At 40.1% G+C, this 20,630-nt stretch overlaps 1 protein-coding gene across 2 annotated transcripts in view; it reads right to left on the bottom strand.

Annotated features, from left to right (window-relative positions):
- Positions 1–20,630, bottom strand: part of SLIT3 (slit guidance ligand 3) — a 601,195-nt gene that overhangs the window by 249,850 nt on the left and 330,715 nt on the right. For both annotated transcript variants that reach the window (XM_087759961.1, XM_087759962.1), the window contains one exon: positions 6,130–6,201. In XM_087759961.1, coding sequence (XP_087616087.1) covers positions 6,130–6,201 — 72 coding nt within the window. The remainder of the gene's footprint in view (positions 1–6,129; positions 6,202–20,630) is intronic.

Here is a 20,630-nt window from a genome sequence, read left to right as displayed (position 1 = left end):
TTTATGTACAGCAAATAATTTACAATCGCTTTCTGCTCGTGAAATGGCTACACACAGATCAATCATTATTTCCTTGGGTTTATTCATTATTTTAACTTGACAGGTATGTTTAGTTATTTCTGTTCTATGGCTGAATGGCAAAAATTACAAATATGCTCTGCAATGCTGGTTGCGATGGATAAAAAAATGACATAGGAACATTTTTATATTTTGTGTAGGTGAATGCAAAATACCCCTCAGCGTAAAGAGCAAGTTCAGCTTTTTCCAAAACCTGAATGTGCAGTGTAGATGTTTAATTTTTGTAAGAGTCACATGGATCGATGCTAATAGTAGATGCACGCAGAAAAAGTAAGAGTATCTTCCAGGAAAAGCCATTTAACAAATAAGAAACTGAAACTAATAGTCACAAAAATATTTTACAGTACTCGCACAGCTTTGATTTTTTACATTGCATAGGTATTGTAACCAGTAGGAAAATAAATGCGTACTGACTTACAGAAGTATTAAATGTTACATATGCGCTGATGTATTTCTGCATTTTTTTAAGAAATCTAAATGCTTAATTTCTCCCTCCAAAGGAACCTTTAGGGCTATAAAGAAGGATATTACCCACCATTTCCTAAGTGGCCCCAGGACGCAAGGAAAGCAGCTTGCAGGTCTAGTAATATGAGCTATTATCTTGTGTGCGGCTGAGAAATATTTAGACAGAAATGCAATAAGCCTGTATTATCAAGACGGATGAACCTGTTAGCTTGTGTTTTTCTGAATTGCAATGCTATGAAATTCTATCTTATAGTCAAAGCCTACAAAAGGAAAAAGACAGAAGCTGAATATGCACAGAACTGAGTTCCAGTGAATCAAGAGCAAGAAATGGCAGCAGCTCCTCACAGAAGAAGCAGTAACTGTGTAATCTGATGTGGCTCTCCCTCTGCGTGGTGCTCAAACGGGGTATCTACACTGTCAGGCTGGCTCTCCCTCTGCTCTGCTGCTCTGTCATTCTCCCCACGCATCCGCACTGCATACGTATTCATGTTTTCCTTTCAATGAATCACTTAGTTTCCTCAGCTGGGAGACGTTGATGTGAAAGAGAGGACCATGCACAGCACAGCTTGAACCCTAAAGACAGGACAGACACGGGCCAGTTCCTACCACCCAGCCCTGCCACCAGCACTTGCTCCTTGATGTGGATCATGGAGGCTGCGTTGACACAGACACCACATCTGTGCACTCTGTATATACCCGAGATGTTCATTTGCACTCTCACTGCTTACAGAAGTAGCTTTTCCTTCAGTCTGAAAGGTACATGATAGGAATGGGTGACAAAGGAGCAAAAGGCTTAGGGAAACACACAACTAGAGTCTTGCCATTTTAGTCTCAGACAGATCTCTGCTTGCTGGTAAGTCTTGAGCTATTGATTTTCCTTACTGCAATGCTGCAAAATAAAGGAATAAACTTCTGTCAAGAGATGGCAAAAGGACACAGGGCAGCAACTTGCCAGGAAGAGTAATTCTTTGAAATCTGTCCTGTGCATTTCTTATGGGGGAATGATCCCTGCAACACAACAAGCCCCGATATCATCATGCCTTCAAGAATCACTTTCCTACAATGCTTTGCGATCCTCACGCAGCTCAATTGGTCATGTTCAGCTTCACAGTCCTGAAGAGGGGACAGCAAGGAGCTGGGAGCCTACTGCCAATAACCACAAGCAACACCTTAAAAGAACGGTTGCTGCTGTTATAGGATCTTTATTTGAGTCAACCTCTGCATATTCCTATTCTGGGAATCTGGCTGCCAAAAATAAGGTGGGCTGGGCAGGCTAATTCAACAGAAACTGCAGGAATGCCTCACCAGAGAAACACTCATCTGAACGCTGAGATGTGACACAAGCAGGGTAAACGTGCAGAAATCCAAGAAGCGGCTCTATATATTTTTATGATGGAAGACCACAGCTGACAGTGCTGAGTTAGCCCAAAGCTCAACAAGACCCAAATCCACATACTTCAATTCTTGAAATAAATGTGCTTACCTGGGGCTAGATTCCTGCAAGAAACATTTCCTGTTCTCTAAGTAATAAGTAAAAGAAATTGAATACAGGTGCGTACTGCAAGCTGGCTCTCTCTTGCCCTTGCTTGTTCAACTCTTTTAGGACCCCTGAGTAGCATTTATGCACCTATTCTACAATATGTTCAAAGTGTCAGTTTATGTCAAATTCCCATATAAGTTCACTATTGGTAATGGACATTATGCGTTCATGAAATTTTCTAAAAGCTGTATAATTATTTCTGTATTTTAATTAGAAGTCGACTTACTAACTTATTCTTTGTGTGCAGATTCTTCCTTTGATTCTATAGTCAAACGGCAGAAAACACTTCACATGAAAATAATTCACACAACAAAATTTCCCTCACTTTTAAGACCTCATTCTTGCCAGCCGCTGCTTTGGCTTTGTCTCATGTAAAGCACTGGTCTCCCTGACATTTAAAAGCTGCTCTTTAGCACAGCCCTTATGCGAGCCCATTTTCCTGGGCTCTGCGCTAAGAGAATGACAAAAGATAGAAAGCTTTTACCATTTAAAAAGAAAGGCATGGTGAAGAATATCCTGAAACATTGCTTTTTGTAACACTTTTTTTTTCCCTTTCCTATCACCTTAACATTTATTTTTTTAAATGACCAAAACCGTATCAGTACCAAGCCAGTTCTGCAGTCCTGGTGCTAGACGGGCATCACCAAAAAGTCTCATTGCTTAGCACACACAGCAGCACCTCTTCCCTTAAATTCAGGATTTTATTTTATTTTATTTTATTTTGCACCAGTATGCTCCAACAGGTCACAGCCTGCCACTTTGTGTTACTTACTGCTATGGCCATGTTGAGACAGGGTAGTTCTCACAGGGTTTCCCAATGGCACCCACTGTAATTTATATTAAGCCCTTAGGCTGCATATTTCCGAGCCTGTATCCAAAAGGAATTCATGCCCCAGCTTAGTCTATTGCATCAAATTCTCTGCATTTTTTCCTGAGGGAAGCTTTTCAAACTGCTGTTAAAGACAGCATTAATCTGAAGACTTTCATGTGGTCTAGCACTTGCCGTGTCCCTGTTATAATATCTACAGAGTTATCATCTTTGCCATGACATTTGGACACTTCATGTAGAAACTGGAAGAATCTGAGGCCATGTTAAATGTCAAGCCATGAAAACAGAGACAACTCCATGCCAGCCTTTCCCTACATGAATTTTAAAGATAAATTGGAAAGGGCTGGGGAGCGCAGGAGAATATATAACTTTATTTCTTATGTCTAAAAGTCTCCGAGATCCCTCAAAACTATGCTTTAAAAGGTGGAAGAACTCTGAGACATGACAATAAATCTGCGAAGTGATACCATAGAAACGGCCAACCCTGCTGCTTTCGCATTAGTGCATATATGTCAGAGAGTCACCGAGCAACTAGCAGTGCAGGTGTCGGAGCAGCTGAATGGCACTGAAAGGCAAGGACTCATTCTCCTCCTCTAGGCGCTTGAACACTCGCGCTTGTTGGCATGGTCATTTCTGTGACTCAGAAGGGAGCGATCTGGCTGCCAAATCTAGGCTGAGAATGGGAATTGGCATGTTTAAGCTTAGTGCTTAAAGCTTTAAGAGCTTTAAATATTAACTTGGTTCAACTTGCATCACACCCTTACAGTTATTGCTGCAGAAATTTTAATGCCTTTCCAGCAGCAAGCTGGCTCCAGATTTTGTCACATTTTTCTCAGCAACTTATAGGCCACTACTCTGTGTCTGGAAGCAACAGTCATCTGATGTAATGAACCACCCTGGATACACAATTCATCCATTCCTTGTCAAGAAAAAATTACCATAGATCTGAGTGAAAAGGCTGCTTCTCCTGCTATTTATCTAAACCATCAGTACTCGTGGCTCACATCAGCAAATCTATTAATTAGACGACTAAGCTTTGTGCTCCTGCTGAGCCCGAGGTTGGACTAGATGACCTCCAGAGGTGACTTCCAACCAGAATTATTTTATGATTTTGTGATAACTTCAGTATTCCTGAAAGACAGGAACGGTGGCTACAGTGAAGCACTTCTGATACTGTGTCTTTTACAGCAAAATAATAGATACTGCCTAACTTGACAGCCACAATTTTTTGTTCAAGCTTTAGATCCCAACATTTACAGAGTTCCTCTAAGCACTCCAGCCAGGCATCCCTTGCTATCAGCTCCTGTAATAGGTGATGCCTTGGTTCCTTCTGCACGGAGACTGGGTGCATAAATCAAAGAACACCCGTGATTTCTCTGACAGCTTGCCAGAGGTGAAATCAACTCTGAATGCAAATGTTGCTATTTTAAACGAAGTCAGACAACTAACAGTGAATTACAGCTGGGAAAGTTAGATTCTCTGAAACAAAACACCATCGATTGTTCCTCTAGATTACACAATGTAAGTAAAGTTCACGCTAACGTGACAAAAAAGCCACGCTTCTGTCTAAAATCCACAAACTTCTTCCCACTGTAAGCTATATTCTCCAATATTTTCCTGTGTCTTAAAAACTAGATCTGTTCACACAGGTCCTCTGATGCTGCTCCACTGAAGAGGAGGCTTAGATGAGTTTAAATGGCTCCTCAAGATGTGTCTTCTCAAGCTGACATTCAGGTAAAAAAGCCTTCACACCTGAAAAGCTACAGTCACTGCTGAATACACATGAAGCAAGTAACAAACCATTGAAGAAACACAGGCTTAGTATGCTGAATGCCTGCAGAAACAGCTGTAACTGTTACTGACGTGTAAAAGTCTTCAGGTTCTGTCTGTCCCGAAGGCTCCAAAGGAACCTTGCACAGTGCTCAGAGAGAGAGCAGGGGTCATCTCACAGCACTGCTCCCAGGCCTGGGTTTTCCAGTTTGGGGAAGTCCTGCTTTGGTCTTTTGCGGTACTGTCTCCCTTGCACAAACCCCAGCGACGTGATATTCCCTGCAATACAGCATCACCAGAGAAAGTACAAGAATTGTGCTTTGCCCTTGGATGCAGATGTGGTCACACTATGGCTCATGTTGACTGCCCTTAACAGTTTCCCTGCTGCCTATAGAAAAAATTTAGTCTGGACACTAAAGAGGTTGCTCATTGGGGCAGGAAATGAAAAGAGAGCACAGGTATGTTGCAAGACTGTTTGTAGAAAAGTGCTTCTTTTTAGATCTCCTTCAGCTGACCCTTCTACTAAATAAACAAACAAACAAAAAAATCTACACTATTTACACTACGCTTGCAATATTTAACATGTTGGGGCATCGGATTTCAGCTACTGGTGTGGTAACACAGTGCTAATTCTAATGGCTCTGAAATGCTTCCGAGAGTGGCTGCAAGTTTTCTCAGGAAATCCTGACTCTCTGCCAACTGGCTGGCTGTTATTTCCTTTTTCAGTTCACCTTGTGTTGACTCTAATGATGCCAATGGTGCACTAGCGTGTGGGTGCACACAAAAATCCATTTCTGGTACATAACATTTAAGAGCCTCTAGCAGCTCTGGAAATACAGAGTTGAAAGTCTTTATTTACACATATTTCAGACTGCATGTTATAGAAAATGGCTAGGACAGACTAGCTTCATCAGCATAAACAGCAAGACCCACTTTTCTCTCTTTAATGGCTTTTAAAAATTATTTTATTTTTCAATACAAACTGTCAAAGCATGCACAGTTAATTTCCCATATTATTTTTTCATTTTCTGGTATTTGCGCTCAATGACTGAGCCCGTGTGCCACATTTTGCCATATTTACTTCCCACCCAAGTGGTGGGACAGAAAATTTAATCTAAGTGAAATACTTCAATCGCACCCCCGAACTCGACCAGTTCTTTTCCTACGCATATCTTGCTTCAAGGCTTGGACCATGCTTTCACTGGAGTTTGCAGGACAATACTGCAGGGACGGGTAAAGCCTTTAAGTGTACCTTTTTCTTTGCTCAAAACTTTCCCAGTGTATGTGCGGACCAAAGTAGCAAGGGAGACCCTTGACGATAACCTGCTGCACACAGCAGGGTCCACAGCTCCCTTCTCTGTTGCACAGAGCTAACCATGCGGTAACAGCCAATCATAACCTAGGGAGAATGTTTTTCACCACAAATATGAATGAAGTTGTTACTTACAAGTTCTTCACATCAATGATTCCTCGAAAGGCCTTTCTAGGGATTCCTTTTATCTGGTTTTCACTCAGGTCTCTGAATAAGGGAAGAGAAAAAAATACATTGTATTAACAAGAGAACACATTTCTCAAATCTACATGAGATAATGGAACATAAACGTGCTTGGAAAAGTAGATGTTTCTGGATTTGTTATACCACACGATGTTTTCAATTTTCTTTACCTCCTCTAGAGATAAAGGCATGAGCTGAAATGACTCTCCAACGAAAACCACCGGAATTCATGATACAAATGACAGAACTTCCAGAAACCATCACTCAGATGTGGTCATGACACTGGCACAATGCCATGATTCGCTGTCACGAGTACCTGCAGCCAAATCTTACGCCTTGAAATTGCAACCCTGTAGTGTAAATGTAATTTTCTCACCATGCTCCTGTTTATTTACCAACTGCAAAAACACTTGGCTACTCCTGCTCCTTATTTGAAATTAATATTCAGGAAAAACATGACAATCATTCTCTTGGAGTTTTATAAATTTACACTGAAAAGATCTTCATCCACTGCGTTTAAAACAAAACAAAACACCACTGCATTGTGTATCAATGTATCAATGAATGACAGAGTTTTTAACCTTGTTTAAAAAAACAAACAAACAAACAAAACAACAGCAATTCAAAATGTCTTTCTAGTACTTAAAACATTACAAAATGTTTCAGTTGAAATCATTACATCTGCATTGTAAGTGCAGGTAGAGCAAGGAGCACTGCAGGTTACAGTTTTCTGTTACACAACCTGCATTCAGTTCCTTTTTCCTTTGATGCACCATAAACATTACTGGAATTTTCCAAGTTTGCAACCCCCTACCAGCACCAATGGAGGCAGGTAGGAGGGCATCATGAATGGGAGGGAAACGGATGCAGAATCAGAAAGTTGGAATGTTTTCAGGGTAAGGAAAAGCAGCACTCACAATGACTTCTTTGCTGGTGCCCTGTCAGCGTGGAAGAGAGGGAGCTATTTCACTCTGGTTCAGGGTACAAAGCGGGGGGAAGAGAGAAGTGTAGGAAGATGAAAGGAAGGCAGAAGAGTGGGAAAGAAAAATGGAAGAAATAAGCAAATGGAGGAAATGGAAGGCACAGGGATGGCTGGAGAAAAGGACAAAGAAAGGTGGTACCACAGCGCAGGATATTACACAGTGCATCACTCAGTGTGACTGGGTCCCTATGCTGTACAAGCCCAAGACTTTGCCCCGTTTTCAGAAAGAAACCCTGGCTTTCTAATGGTTATTAAGACTGCATGGCAGTCATCTGTACTCACCACCAGATACTCTTTTCAGTAAGTACATTTTGTGTTGCAGCAAGCCTCCTTTCTAGTCTCCACCAAATTGACTTTATCAAATGAGAGGCCAGAAATCAGAGCCTGTCACAAAAGCCCACAGTGACATTGTGGGTCAAGACGTGTCACGCAGGGCTTTCTTCTGCTTTCCATCAGGCAGATAGGAAAAAAAGGGGACTATGTCCTTGTCATGAGACTAATTCAATTTATACCAGTCATGCAGTCTACACCAAATTCTCAAAGTAGCCACAATTGTCCATTCAGACTATCACAAACAAAAATGTGCTGCTGGATACAAGTCTCTTTTTCAAGCCAGATTAAAATTCTTTGTGACCTTCACAATTTGTTTAACACTGATCCACACCCTGACCCTTCCTTCACCTCCCCTTTCTTTTGCCAGCAAGAAAATATTAGTTCTTTAAAGACAGACCTTCAACCCAGACAAATGATCAGGCAACCCGAACACAGAAGAGTTGAAAGTAAAGTGTATTTCAGACCTATAAGAAGCAAGTCTTACGCTGAAGACCAATTTCATGACAGGGAGTCACTTTGGTGTGACAGCAAGGCACAGCAGAGCTACAGCCAACGGTAAAAGCGTGACAAAATGGCTTAGGAAGGCACAAATGAGTAAGACCCAAAAGCAAGACACACACAAAGTAGAGTAAAAAGGGCTCGACAAAGTAGAATTGTGTGATCAAATAAAACCACACTAAACCCACCACCACCTCAAGTTGCATTTGTCCAGCATTTTATTGTGCATTATTCCATATCAGGTTTAAAAATAAATTAGCTTTTCAAGTATTTTTTTCTAACATTATTGTGGTCTAAAAGGGCTAATTTATATTTTTGCTTTGTGCTTTGTCTTTATGCTCAGCTCTCACTTGCAGTCAGGCATAACCAGGGAACTGTAGGAAATTCATCCATTTTCTATGACAATCTTCTTGTAAATTGTATTAATTTTATTTTCCATTTAGGCACTCTCCTCTAGCTAACAACAGTGCCTCTCTAAACCTCCAGGACCGTAGACTGATTTCATAAATATCTCTAGTGGTCTGAAGAACTGACAGCCTGCACGGCATTAGTGACGCAGCACGGAAGAAAATTCACAACTGCATGCTTCATTTTCCATAACTGCCTTCTCACAATTATAGTCGTCCCTTTTTGAGACAGTTAGGAAGAGCGTTCGTCTCTGCTTCCCAAGACTGTGCCAAACTTTTGTTTGGCATCTTTCATAAGCGAGCAAACACCAACCGGGCTCAGCCCCTGCACTTCGTAACATTTGCTCTGAGGGAGCAGAAGGCTGTTAACAAGCAACTCGTCTACATAGTTTATCTTAAAGTTTCAGCTTTTCATTCCCTACTTCTCTTAACAGACATAACGGGAAGCTGACAGTATGCAAGATAAATATTAGTTATTAACAGTAACTGCAGAAAACCAGATAAACCAATGTGAGACCAAAAAAAACCCAAAAACCGCAAACCAAAACCCTAAAAAAAAAGGACAAAAAAGTATTGTGGTATTCAAGAAAAAATAAACAACTTCTCTGAAGAAAAATAAATTATGATTGCTAATACATTTCCTATTTCTCACACAGAGGTTTCAAGCCATCTACTTCTGTAATGGAAGACGAGTCCAATGCCTGGATGCGTGATGGATGCTAAGGAGGAAATCTGAAAAATTCCGCCTTTTGAGAAATACACACTTCTAAAAATCCTCACCCTAATGGACAATGTTAGAGAGCTGACCAAAAGCACTTGACCTACGGACAGACGAAAATGTGCCAGTATGTCAGCAGCACCCTCATTCACATAGGTTCCTCTGTACAGAAAGCAGCAAGCCCAACAACAACGGGAACACAGTCATTTGCGTACTGATAAAATAGACACGTTGAGCTAAACGGATGTTTTTGGATTAAATTATTCTTCCTCTTATTTTCATAAATACAGACAAGTTTCATCTAGTTCAGCCTGCCACACAGCTTTCAAGCAGTGCAAATAGCACAGAGATTCTGCAACCGGCCACAGCCTCAATGAAGTGTGGTCTCTTTTTGGAAGTGTCCCCCCGCCTCCTTCATACAGGGGTCCTGTCCGATGGAAACACGCTTGAAAAGGCCTCGGCAGCAGCTCACAGAGGAACCGACTAGGTGAAAAGCACAGCAGGCGACGATTCTGGGCACGTTCGACCACCAGCTTCCCCAGCCAGCAGCATGCAAGGAACGCCCCTACGGAAACAGCACTCTCATTTCAGAGATGGGGAAACAGCCACAGAGATAGGCAAGAACTTTGACTTCAAGTTTGCATAGATCAGAGACGCAGGAGCTAACAAAACCCAGCAGCTGTAGCTCACATGCCCTCACAGCACAGCAGACCACACGTTAGTCTAACCCAGACTCAAACAAGAGTTGGCACAAGTCAATAGATTTTTTTAGTTTTTATTTTAATTTAACTAAAATGCTTTGGACACAGATTAACTCCCGCTGCAAGTCTAATATTGTTTTCCTGATCTTGAAATGTGAATTGCAAGAGCCTTACTGATAAAAGGATTGGAAAGAAAAAAAAAATCCACCCAAAACTGCTGACGTTTTCTAAGTGCCTCTGTAGTCTTTGCTACGATGCTGGGTTTTGGCTTCCTGCTTTAACACTGGTTATTGCTTCCTAAGTGAAATTTCAACTGTCTAACACAGCAATAAAATACATTAAGACTCCTTTTTTTAATTTGCCAGTGACAGAACATAAATCTGTTACCTGGAACACAGACCCTATGAACATTCATAAAATAAGAGTCTTCACTTGAACTACAGATCTAAAACATTACAATAGCTGCTTTAATACGACTTGCAAAGTTACAATGGTATAAGATGTACTATACGAAAACCAGAAAATCAACGCTGATAACACTATGCTTAGGTCGTCTCCCTTTTCAAAAACAAAAAAACCCCTTTGAGCATTTACCAGTTATCTTCCAGATCTTTTTTGGCACACAGATTCTAAAATTTAAAAAGACTATTTTTAAACAAAGAACTGCCTGAAAAGCAGCTTGATTAAGAAGTATTTATTGTGGCTGAACACTACTCTTTTATTATTTCTCCCACTCAAACGGGCTAAAAGAAAGATGACCATTCAGTGTTATCCGAGAAAGAACTCGACTTGCCTTTAACATCTCAAAGTTTAATGCAAAGACTTAAAGAACTAGTACTCAGGAGCAAATGATTCACAGCCAATCACGTATCTTTCCCAGTATGTTATTGTATGTTGATCCCCTAAGAAAACAGTAAACTCACAGAGTTACCATTAACACGTGGAACCGATGTTCAGCTAAAATGAAGGAAAAATCCAGAATAACTAACCTCATTCCTTCAAATACCTTCTAGCTTATCCACAATTCAATTGCTTATTGGAATGGGAAAGGAGAGCTCAGACACAACTCTCTTTGTAGCAGCTGATACAAAACCATACGACAAACACCGGTTGATTCAACTGCGTAGGGGGCTTGAGCGTGCAAAATAACCAATTGTTTCACACCATCTCTTCCTGGCACAGCAATATTGGAAAGTTTATGTTGTTTAGTTTTATTTTGCAAAGCATGCAATGGAAAGGTATGAATACTGATTGTAAGAAAGTGTCAGCTGCCACCAATGCCAAGAAATAAATGCTTTGCCCACTAGCTTCACTCCAGCTACAGAATGTGCAGCTGAGAAAAATGAGAATTAGTTAATCCGTGTTGGTAACTTGTTTACATTCTTTTACCAAAATAGGATTTCTGTGTTAAAAACATTTCAGTCTTATGCATTTACCAAAATAAAACAAAATAAAAAATTCTTGAGGTTTTGTGCATTCAAGTTTAGTGACTACTCTTCAACCCAACATTTCTTTACAACTGGACAAAAACCAGGCTGAACTACTCTGCAAAAGGTCACAAACGTAACACAACCTGGTCACTGCAATTTGTCTCATTAGAATTAGTTTTAATTTGTACGGCATGTTGCACATAAACTCTACCCTACAACATTTGACTGAATTAAGTAACACAATTAAGGACTTCAAGAGTAACAGATGGGGAAAAATTAGAGAGGATAATCCAAAGAGAATAGGTATCTCTAAGTAACACATAATCAAAGATAAGCAAGTCAGTGAAGCGGGGAATGATACATGTCAGCTTTTCCATAGAGCAAGAGCTGGAGGGAAGACAGAACTGACTTCTACAGCCAGTGAAGAGAGAGGGCAAAGGCACCAGTGTTTACTAAGGGAAGAGTTTGCAAGACAAAATGGGGTAACATGCAAAGAGATAGAAATACAAGGAAATCCATAGGGAAAAAAAGTAGTTTACTCAATTATAACTGTACCAATTCCAGCACAGAATATTAATATACACAGTGTCTTTTTCTCTTAACTAAAGGCTTGACATTCCCAAGGAAGCTTTGTTGTCTCCCAGAGTTTCTATTACAATCCACAACAACTTGCAATGCCTCAAACCCTGCTTAACTTCAAGCATAGCGTAACCAGGATCATAAAACCAGCAGGAGAATGGCTGCAGCACAGATTCCCTTCTAACTGCTACAGTTTCTTCTTGCCCATCAATACAATGCCCCTTCAAAGAAGTGAGCGATATTACAGTTCATCTGGTCACGTCCTCTTATGCAGCTCCAGCCACTTATTCTCAGGAAGCAGCGCAGAAGGATGCACATTCGACTCCTTTGCAATAAGTGCGCAATTGCAAAGGCTGCTGTGCCTTAAAAGTGTGTTAAAACGACTGAGCCAAGAGAGGGATCACCATGCTGGAGGTATGCAAGAAACGGATCTGAATTACGTGCGTGGTAAATGCATCTGGAGGTGTAAGTGCCAGTATGCACAAGCTCAAGGATGCAGACGTTGAAATCGGATCAAAACAGACTCTGTAAATATACTCCACCACATTTTAAAAAATGTCTTTGTATCACATTAAAGCTGGCCTTTCATTTACAGCAAAGAACAGAAGAATAATTTTTCCTGCTCTGCCAAAATTGCGTGGCAGTTTTTTAATGGTTAAAATTAACATCTAACATTTTTCAACAGCTAAATACTATTCTTATCTAGGAGCTATTGTCCTAGTACTGTTCAATATTAGAGATTTCCTGTTCTATAGATGGCTTAACAAATAACTGAGTTAGCTGTTGAGGACAATTCGGTAACTCTGAGGCTGGTAAACGTGCAAGATGAATTCAAGATATTTATCATCTTCCAGGTGGGAAAACCATTGACCAAATCAGCTCACTACAATAGTAATAAGAACAAGCTGGGGCAGGTCTGACACTCACATCAGCACCTCTACTCTCAGGAGGGGCCTTCCGCACTCAGTGAAGCAATGGCTTCTCCCTTCCTGTATGTTCAGTGTAAAAGATGGTATTTACCATAAAGTAGCAGTTATAACTCTCTGTCTGACAGGAAAAATGGATAAGTCTTGTTGCCGATGGGCTACAAGGCAAGAGCTTAAGAACAATAGTATTGTATAGCATTTACTCTGTGGAAATTTGACATCACTGCTGATTTTCTAAAAGGAAGAAAATTTCTTCCTGCTACTACTGCAAGAAAAGTATAGATGTTGACAGCATCCGAGTTCTGCAAAACAAGAGCAGGTCCTACGGATGTTTTGCACCCTGAACAATGCCAGGTGATTGTGTTTTTGCTAAATATAATACAGCTGGCTCTCAGTTCATGATCTGGGAAGCCACTGAGAAACTCACTCTAGTACTGTCTTGTTTGTTTTAAGGCAGGGAATTTAGCTCAAAAATTCCAATTAAACCAGTCCTCACTGCTTTCACACAGTCACGCGCTACTGCACAAGTACTACTGCTAAGCTTCCAGATGATAAACACCACGATTTCTTTGTTGATCTGGTTTTACTGTGAGGTGATAGATGCTAACTCTATACTTCTATACGTCAACATTCACTCAAAGCTTCACGCAGTCTAATTAACCCAAGCCACGGACACATACTCTCGTTCTGAAGAACAGGACACTAGGCAGAGGCTGAGCTTAAAGACTGGGGAAGGGTGTTCACTAAGCAATCAAGGAGGAAAAAGATCTCAGCAGTAGATAATTACTTAAGCATCATCTTCCGCTTTCTCCAAGGCCAAACTAAAAACCATCTGTTAATAAAGACCCTTCAAGAGGTCCGACCTGCATGGACTTTGACAGATTCGTGACTTCTGCCCTGACACAACTGCAGGGATCAGTCAGTACGTGGTGAAGTCTTCCTAAATGTTTAAAAGAAAGCGGATACACATTTGTGCACGCTTCATAAGAGATTTTAAAAAATTTCTTAGTCACTTCAAACAAACAAACAAACAAACAAACAAACCCCAACAAAAAACCCCCTCACTGTTTCACTAAATTAGACACAGTGCTACAACATTTGGCTGTCAATGCACCCAACACAAAACCAGAAAAAAATTAAATCCACCAGAATATCTCTTACAAGGTTAGTAAATATTTTCTTATTATTTTAAACGAACTGTAAAAATAATCTATGTGTCAATGCCCAATTAAAGGCAACATTTGTATTTATGACTTTTACAACTTTTCCTCCCTCCTCCTGCCATTTCCAAAATGCCGAGCAAATACTGATCAGAGAGCATTTAGGAGACTTATTTTAAAACTACCCATCTTGAGACAGAATTTTCATTTTAGAAAGCAGCATCTGTTTTGTCTTTTGGAACACACGCACAAAAATTATATTTTACCTCGATGTCTTTATGCTCAACTTTGGATATGTCCAGGAGCAGGAATTGGAAAGTAACTGACAGTGGACTCAGAGGAAACACTTGAAGAGAAGCACCCCTCGAGAAATATGATAAAGCTTCTGATCAATGACACTAAGGCTTCTTTATTAGTAGTATTTAACATCGGTCTTCACTGCTTTACAAAACGGTATCAATATAATCAATCCTTCCTTTTTATAGAGGGGACAATGAGACACAATGAGAGGCGGTATGTGACTAAAGCAAGGTATTCTAGCAGGGTGCGGGAAGAGACAAAAAAAACCCCAACCCTTAAAGTCATATACATTAGGTATTCCATTTTATGCAATTTATACACTACCGCATGTAGTGAGACTGGTCTGCCAGCAGAGAAACAGCATGCCCAATTCTGAAAATGTATTTAAGAGAGATTCATTTTGATAGAAAAATCTCTTTTACTGTGGAATTATCCAGAACTACTACACATTCGCAACTGGATCACTGACAAACCAAAGTGATCCCAATGTGGTGATGTTCCTACACAATACCAAATTCTACCAATGCATTTCTATTACACTGTTCGCCGACCAAGTGAGATTACAACACAGAAGCACTAAAATGATTTAGTAGGAACAACATACACCTCAAAGAGGCAGGAGTGAAGCGCTGACATCAGTGGAAAGTAATGAATCTCCCAGTGATTTTCCATTTTTGTAAATATTTGCTTGCTGCTAAAACAATGTGAATTCAAAAAGCTCTCTCACTGCTTATTCATGGTCATACTTTCTAAAGTGGAAATTCAGCTATATGGAGGCTCCTTTATTTTCAGCTAATTAAAAAAACCACACTCAACAAGTTTTATACTTCTGACCTGTTGTGTGTTTTATACTTTTTGTCTGTTGAGCTGTATTGGAAAGAAATCCTGTACATTTGGAAACTCTAAAAATCAGTAGGCAATATTACCCTCCTCCGATCTCCACAGACCAAAAATGAACACCTGTTTAAGCCCAGCCTGACCACTTAGCAAAAAGATATTTGCAGTTTACTGGTTATATCTTTTTAAAAAATACTGTGAGTTTTTATTTTAGGAGATAAACATGTGAAATCATAAAGTCTGAAACATGAGCTAATAAACGGCACCGTCACTGGATAACTGATCGACATCTGGAGGAAGACTCGTTCTTTTTTCCACTTTACTAATATATTCAGAAAAGTACCTCCCTGACCAGTTATATTCTGGTGCACCTAACCGTCACACAGTAGAATGAAAAAGATGCTCATAATAGTATTTATTTAGTTCAGGCTGTGATCCTGTACTTTAGCTATGAAAATAGACTATTTTCGTAGCAGTGAGTAGCAATTGCATGTGTAAAGATCCAGGCTTTATTTTTTACAAAGTTCTCCTGAAAGAGGCCGATTATTTAATTTGTTTGCATGATCACCGTAGGCATTTCTGTGGCTATATAAAAGTAATAAAAATTATACGGAATCCTGGGATAGTAAAAACAACTACAGCGACATTCCATTTATTCTAGTGAGGCAGAAATGAATTGCAAATTATTTCAATGTACTGCAGTGAGAACAACAACATTCTGGTTATAGCTGAGCCTTGGTTATCCAGAGGCTGTTATTCTGTGGTAAGAAGTGTAGCAGCGTAAGAGGGAGACATTATTGCTTTAGCTGTAACAGAAGTTTTAAAAAGAAATTATAACATTGGACCAGTAATATCTATTGCAGTGATATTCAGCAGTCTGTACTCCAGTAACAGGTACCGAAGCCCTAGACAAAGGACAAAAGGGTTTTGTGCATCTTGTCCCTTCTTTCTTTCATAATGTTTTAGCTTCTATTTTTCTTCCACAACTTCACCTTTATGTATCTTTCCTGCTATGAATCGTTTAGTCCCTGAAAGCCTCTGTGAAACACTGCAGATGGAAGAAGACGCCGTTTAGACCGGTTTGTAGCCTTAATGCATTTTTCTATGTGGATATGACATCTAGATTTATTTGACCAAGATGTAATACCACAAGGCGGTTAGCTCTATTGGGGATATTCATGCAAGACACCACTGTTTAAGTAATACTAGCTTCTCCTTTTTATGGTAGGCTCCATGAACCCACAAGCTATTCAACTATTTCCGAGCAGGTCCTCCCTGACCATTACAGCTGAATCACACCTACAAACCTCACTCTGCTACCTTATCCACACATACAAGAAAAGATTCACTGAAACATAACCAAACCGTTTCTTTTTTTCAATGACTATCCACATAGGCAAAGCACCTTCAAGCATCCCACTCCATACACAGAAAGTTTATCACTCAATAGTGCTACGCTTTAGAAAAAGGCATCTGAATAGAAGATAGGTGTTTTAAATACAGAAAATAAAAATAAGTATACTAGTAGAACAAACATGCTAACTAACATAACGTAGAACTAAACCTAAATTACCTTCAGCTAATGTGCACACAAAATGATAAATTCCTCCCAAAAAAGTAGTTAAACTTGTAATCGTGTCACTCAGCTTATTGAGGGATTTGTTATTTTAGTGTTTTGGTAGATCACCTGCCAAGGAGCTAAAACTTTATTGAAAACTAAGCTTAAATCAAGACAATTCACAAGAATTAACAGTCTCCCTAGGTCTTCATCACAACTTACAAGCAAGCCTGGCCTGAATAAGTTACAAGCCGGGTTAAGTTCCCTGAAGCCAACCAAACACTGAATTATGAAAACCTCCAGATTCTACTCTGAAAACAAACTCAGTTTTTATCCCCAAACAATCAAAATACTCATAGGGAGATGTGGGCATGTATGAATTGTTTGCAGTAACTCTCAGATTCTTGTGGCACATTTGGAGCTTTATTCCTGAAGACGACAAGGAAACAAGGGCACTACTCTGATTCATCAGCAAATGCCTTGCTTCAGCGATCTGCACAAGGATTTATTTGCATAAAGCCACTTCCAAAAATGAACTCGGCTTTCCTCTGACTCACTGTCAGCCATGTTGCTGAATTTCAGATTGACAATGTCAGCTCAGAAAATTAAATTAAATGTAAAAAAGCTGATAGCTGACCGGGGAAAGGGAGGAGGGCCTCCTGCACAACAGCTCCAAAGGGAAGGAGCAAGAAGTCTACACATTGCTATTTCATCGTTGAAGCACTCTCAAATCAAAGAATATCAGATTCCAGAGTGATCTGATTTCATCACTGCTGGGAAGGATGATGACTTTCTCTAAAGTCCACTACAGCTACGCAAGCCTGCAGAAGAAACTATGCCTGACACCAACACTTGGCTTTCAATTGCCCCAAACTTAAAGTTTCTTCAATTTCTGACACCTCTGTTCAACTACTTCAGCAGGCTTTTGCAAAAAAACAATTAGCCAAGGGGCATCACGTATGTGTAGCACGAAGTTCACAGGAAAGCTTTTGATGGTAAAGATGCATTGCTTTACTTTCAAAATACAGCCTGGCACTTGGAAAAAATTACATTCAAATGCAAAGGTGGAGAGAACGCACGTCACCCAGGCAGCGGAAGCCTCTGTATTTGCAGCTTTAGATGATGCATTACATTCAAATCATTATTAAAGGCCAAACAATGCAAGCGATAATGGGAGCTCCCAGCTCCCCTCTCCCCAGCACTGATCTGACTAAGCTTCTGGCCAGGAAACTGGCATCCAGAATTATTATTCATTTTTAAATAAAATCAACGCACACTACCAAAGGGGTAGGGGGGAAGTAACAACTCAGAAGCAAACTGATTGCCCAAGAACACTGAAACTAAACACAGCCATTTCTAGTAGTGAACAAGGAGGCTTGTTATCTCGCAAACTGTTTGGTCTACATTACACGTTCACGCACAACGTAGACTGATTTCGCCTTAAATCTTGTATTCGATACTATAAAATTTAAAACCTTTTCATATGACACAAATAGTTCTATCTTATCAAAAAACCAAATTTATCTTCATTATAAAACTTGGAAAGTTTACATTCTGGTATTATTTATTCACATCATTACTTCCAGATGTACATACAGAAAACCAACAATCAAGAGGCAGAAACTAAGAGTCAGTCAAAAAAATACAACAATTTCTGCATTGCAGTTCCATACACAAAGGGTTTTGTTTGGTTCCAGAAAGTAATTCATGGTGGAATCTGTTTTTATCCCAGCTCAGATGCAATCACTTGCCCTTTCTTTGAACAGCTAATTTCTGGAAAGACAGCTCTCAATACTGGGGAACTATGTCTAACCCAGAAAGTGGTTTTCTAACTAAACCTATCCCACCCTGTTAAATGTATATGATTATGCTATAGATTATATACAACTATAACACATATGGTTCCAATGTTGTTTCTAGCTTGCACTCTTTGTTCAGTCTTTCTAAATCATAGAACCTAAGAATGATATAAAAGAAGAAAGGCAAAACAAATACTAAATGGTAGGGTTGGGATGCATTACCAACACTTTACCAAAGACAGTAATACAGCAGAAGTATAGATTTACATCCATTAAATATTTTGAATTTTCACATGTAGCATACATGCTTTCATTAGAGAAGAGCCGAAGTATATTTCTCCATGTATGAAGCGTATTTGGAAGTATTGAGCACACCAAACATATGTCTTCTTCAGAAGGTTCTATATTAATACAAAAATAGAAACAAAACAAAAAGTATTTTCAGTAAATGCCAAAACGCTGATATTGGCTACTGGAAGACAAAATTCACTGTAAGACAGAGGAGACTATTCCTTCAGCTTTTCCACTGTGACTGCTAATTAGAAATATTTTAACCAGGTCAAAATCATACATCACAGGAAAATATCAGTGCCATTTTCCTGCAACAGCCCAGAACTACTCCTGCTGATTATTTTAATAAGTTCTATACACTAATCCGTATGCTACGTCCCCATGGGTTTACATGATGCTTTCATTCAGTTCATATGGTAGACGGCATCTCTCATAGAGAAGTCATCAAAGAATGGGCTCATTGAAATCTCCCATTCAGATCCTGACCCCAGGTTACGGTCACGAGACATTCAATAATCGCTGCGTGCTCAGCAACGACTGCTGCTCAGCCCAGCACATCTCAGTTTTTAAACATGAGAAGGCCCGAATGAACACGCTCTAATTCCCTCAGTTTTAACTCGCTGCCTTCAAACCAACCCCGAGAAGTGTGAGAGGGGAGCAGAAGGAGCCCGGTGCTGGCCAGCTAAGCTTGCAGGCAGGAATGCTCCGCTCTCCACCTCCATCGAGGGCTTTGGCACACAAGTGCTCGCCTCTGGACCAGAGGTGGCAGTGTTTTTAGCAACGCCACGGTGCCTCTGACTAAACAGATGGTAACATATTTTCACAGGACAAGTTCTAAGCTGACTGAATAACCTATTAATATTGAATTAAGATTTTCTTTTCCTTGCACAGATCTCCTTTGGTTATCAAAGTCAGGCATTCTTTTAAAGCTGTAGTATTATTTACAGAAACATTTTTCACTTTATTGTATTAAACTGGAGCATTAAAATGTAGATAAAAGGTAGAATAAAGTGGTATCGGTGCATTGCAATGGTACCTGAGGGAACTTGCTTCCTTCAAAGGCCATCTGCACGTTATAGAAATAACATCAATGCCACAAGCACAGCGCAGTTTGTCATTTCTGAGCAAAACAACGGTGTGAATTTGTGACTGAGACTTATGATTACATTTCTAACGGTTTCCATAGCGGTCAGAAGTGACCCACTCATGTAGAAATCTCTCTCCCAGCTCTGTCTGAGAGGGTTTCAGCAGAGGCACGGCAGCATGGCCCCTGCGTGCTCCACCACTTGCCCCTGCGCCCATGGGGGCGGCTGCAGGGCACGCTGCTGGAGAAGGCTGAAGAACAGTTGTCCTTTTGGCCGAGACATACAATACACCAGAACTAGACACGCTCACAAGCGGCCAAGTGATTTTAAAGGTAGTTTAAAAAATTTCTTTAGGGTATTTTCTTCAGAAACAAAATAGGTGGCCTATGACCCTTCACTATCACTGATAAACCCTTCCTTGGCAAGTTTCTCATGCACGCTCCTTCTCTGGCAAGGCTGGAACGGGAAAATACCTACTTGACTATGTCCAGTCCCAACCCAAAATAAAGGATTTCTAATGCGTTTGTAGGAAGGAAGAGGGTAGTCACAGAAGCCAAACAGATCCAAGGTTTTTTGTTTGTTTTTCTCTAACTCGATAAGCAAATCCTGCACAAGACGCTTAGGAGCTTTCTGCACTGGGAGTTTCTGTGCATCTGAGACTTCCACACTGCAAGCATCTTTGCTAAGATAACATAAAATTTCAGAGCACATAGTTAATGTTCAAATGGCAGAATATATTGATTCTCTGCCCATCCCCTAGTATCTTAAGTTTACCCAGAAGACTATTTTATTTAATTAACTTGGTGCTTTATTAATATAAATATTCCACTATTGATCATAAGAGAAGCT

Source organism: Nipponia nippon, unplaced genomic scaffold, assembly GCF_047370975.1.
Source record: "Nipponia nippon isolate SJK-2023a ecotype South Korea unplaced genomic scaffold, ASM4737097v1 scaffold_21, whole genome shotgun sequence".
NCBI lineage: Eukaryota > Metazoa > Chordata > Aves > Pelecaniformes > Threskiornithidae > Nipponia > Nipponia nippon.
The sequence above is the reverse complement of the archived record's forward strand: the minus strand, read 5'-3'. Positions and strand labels throughout refer to the sequence as shown.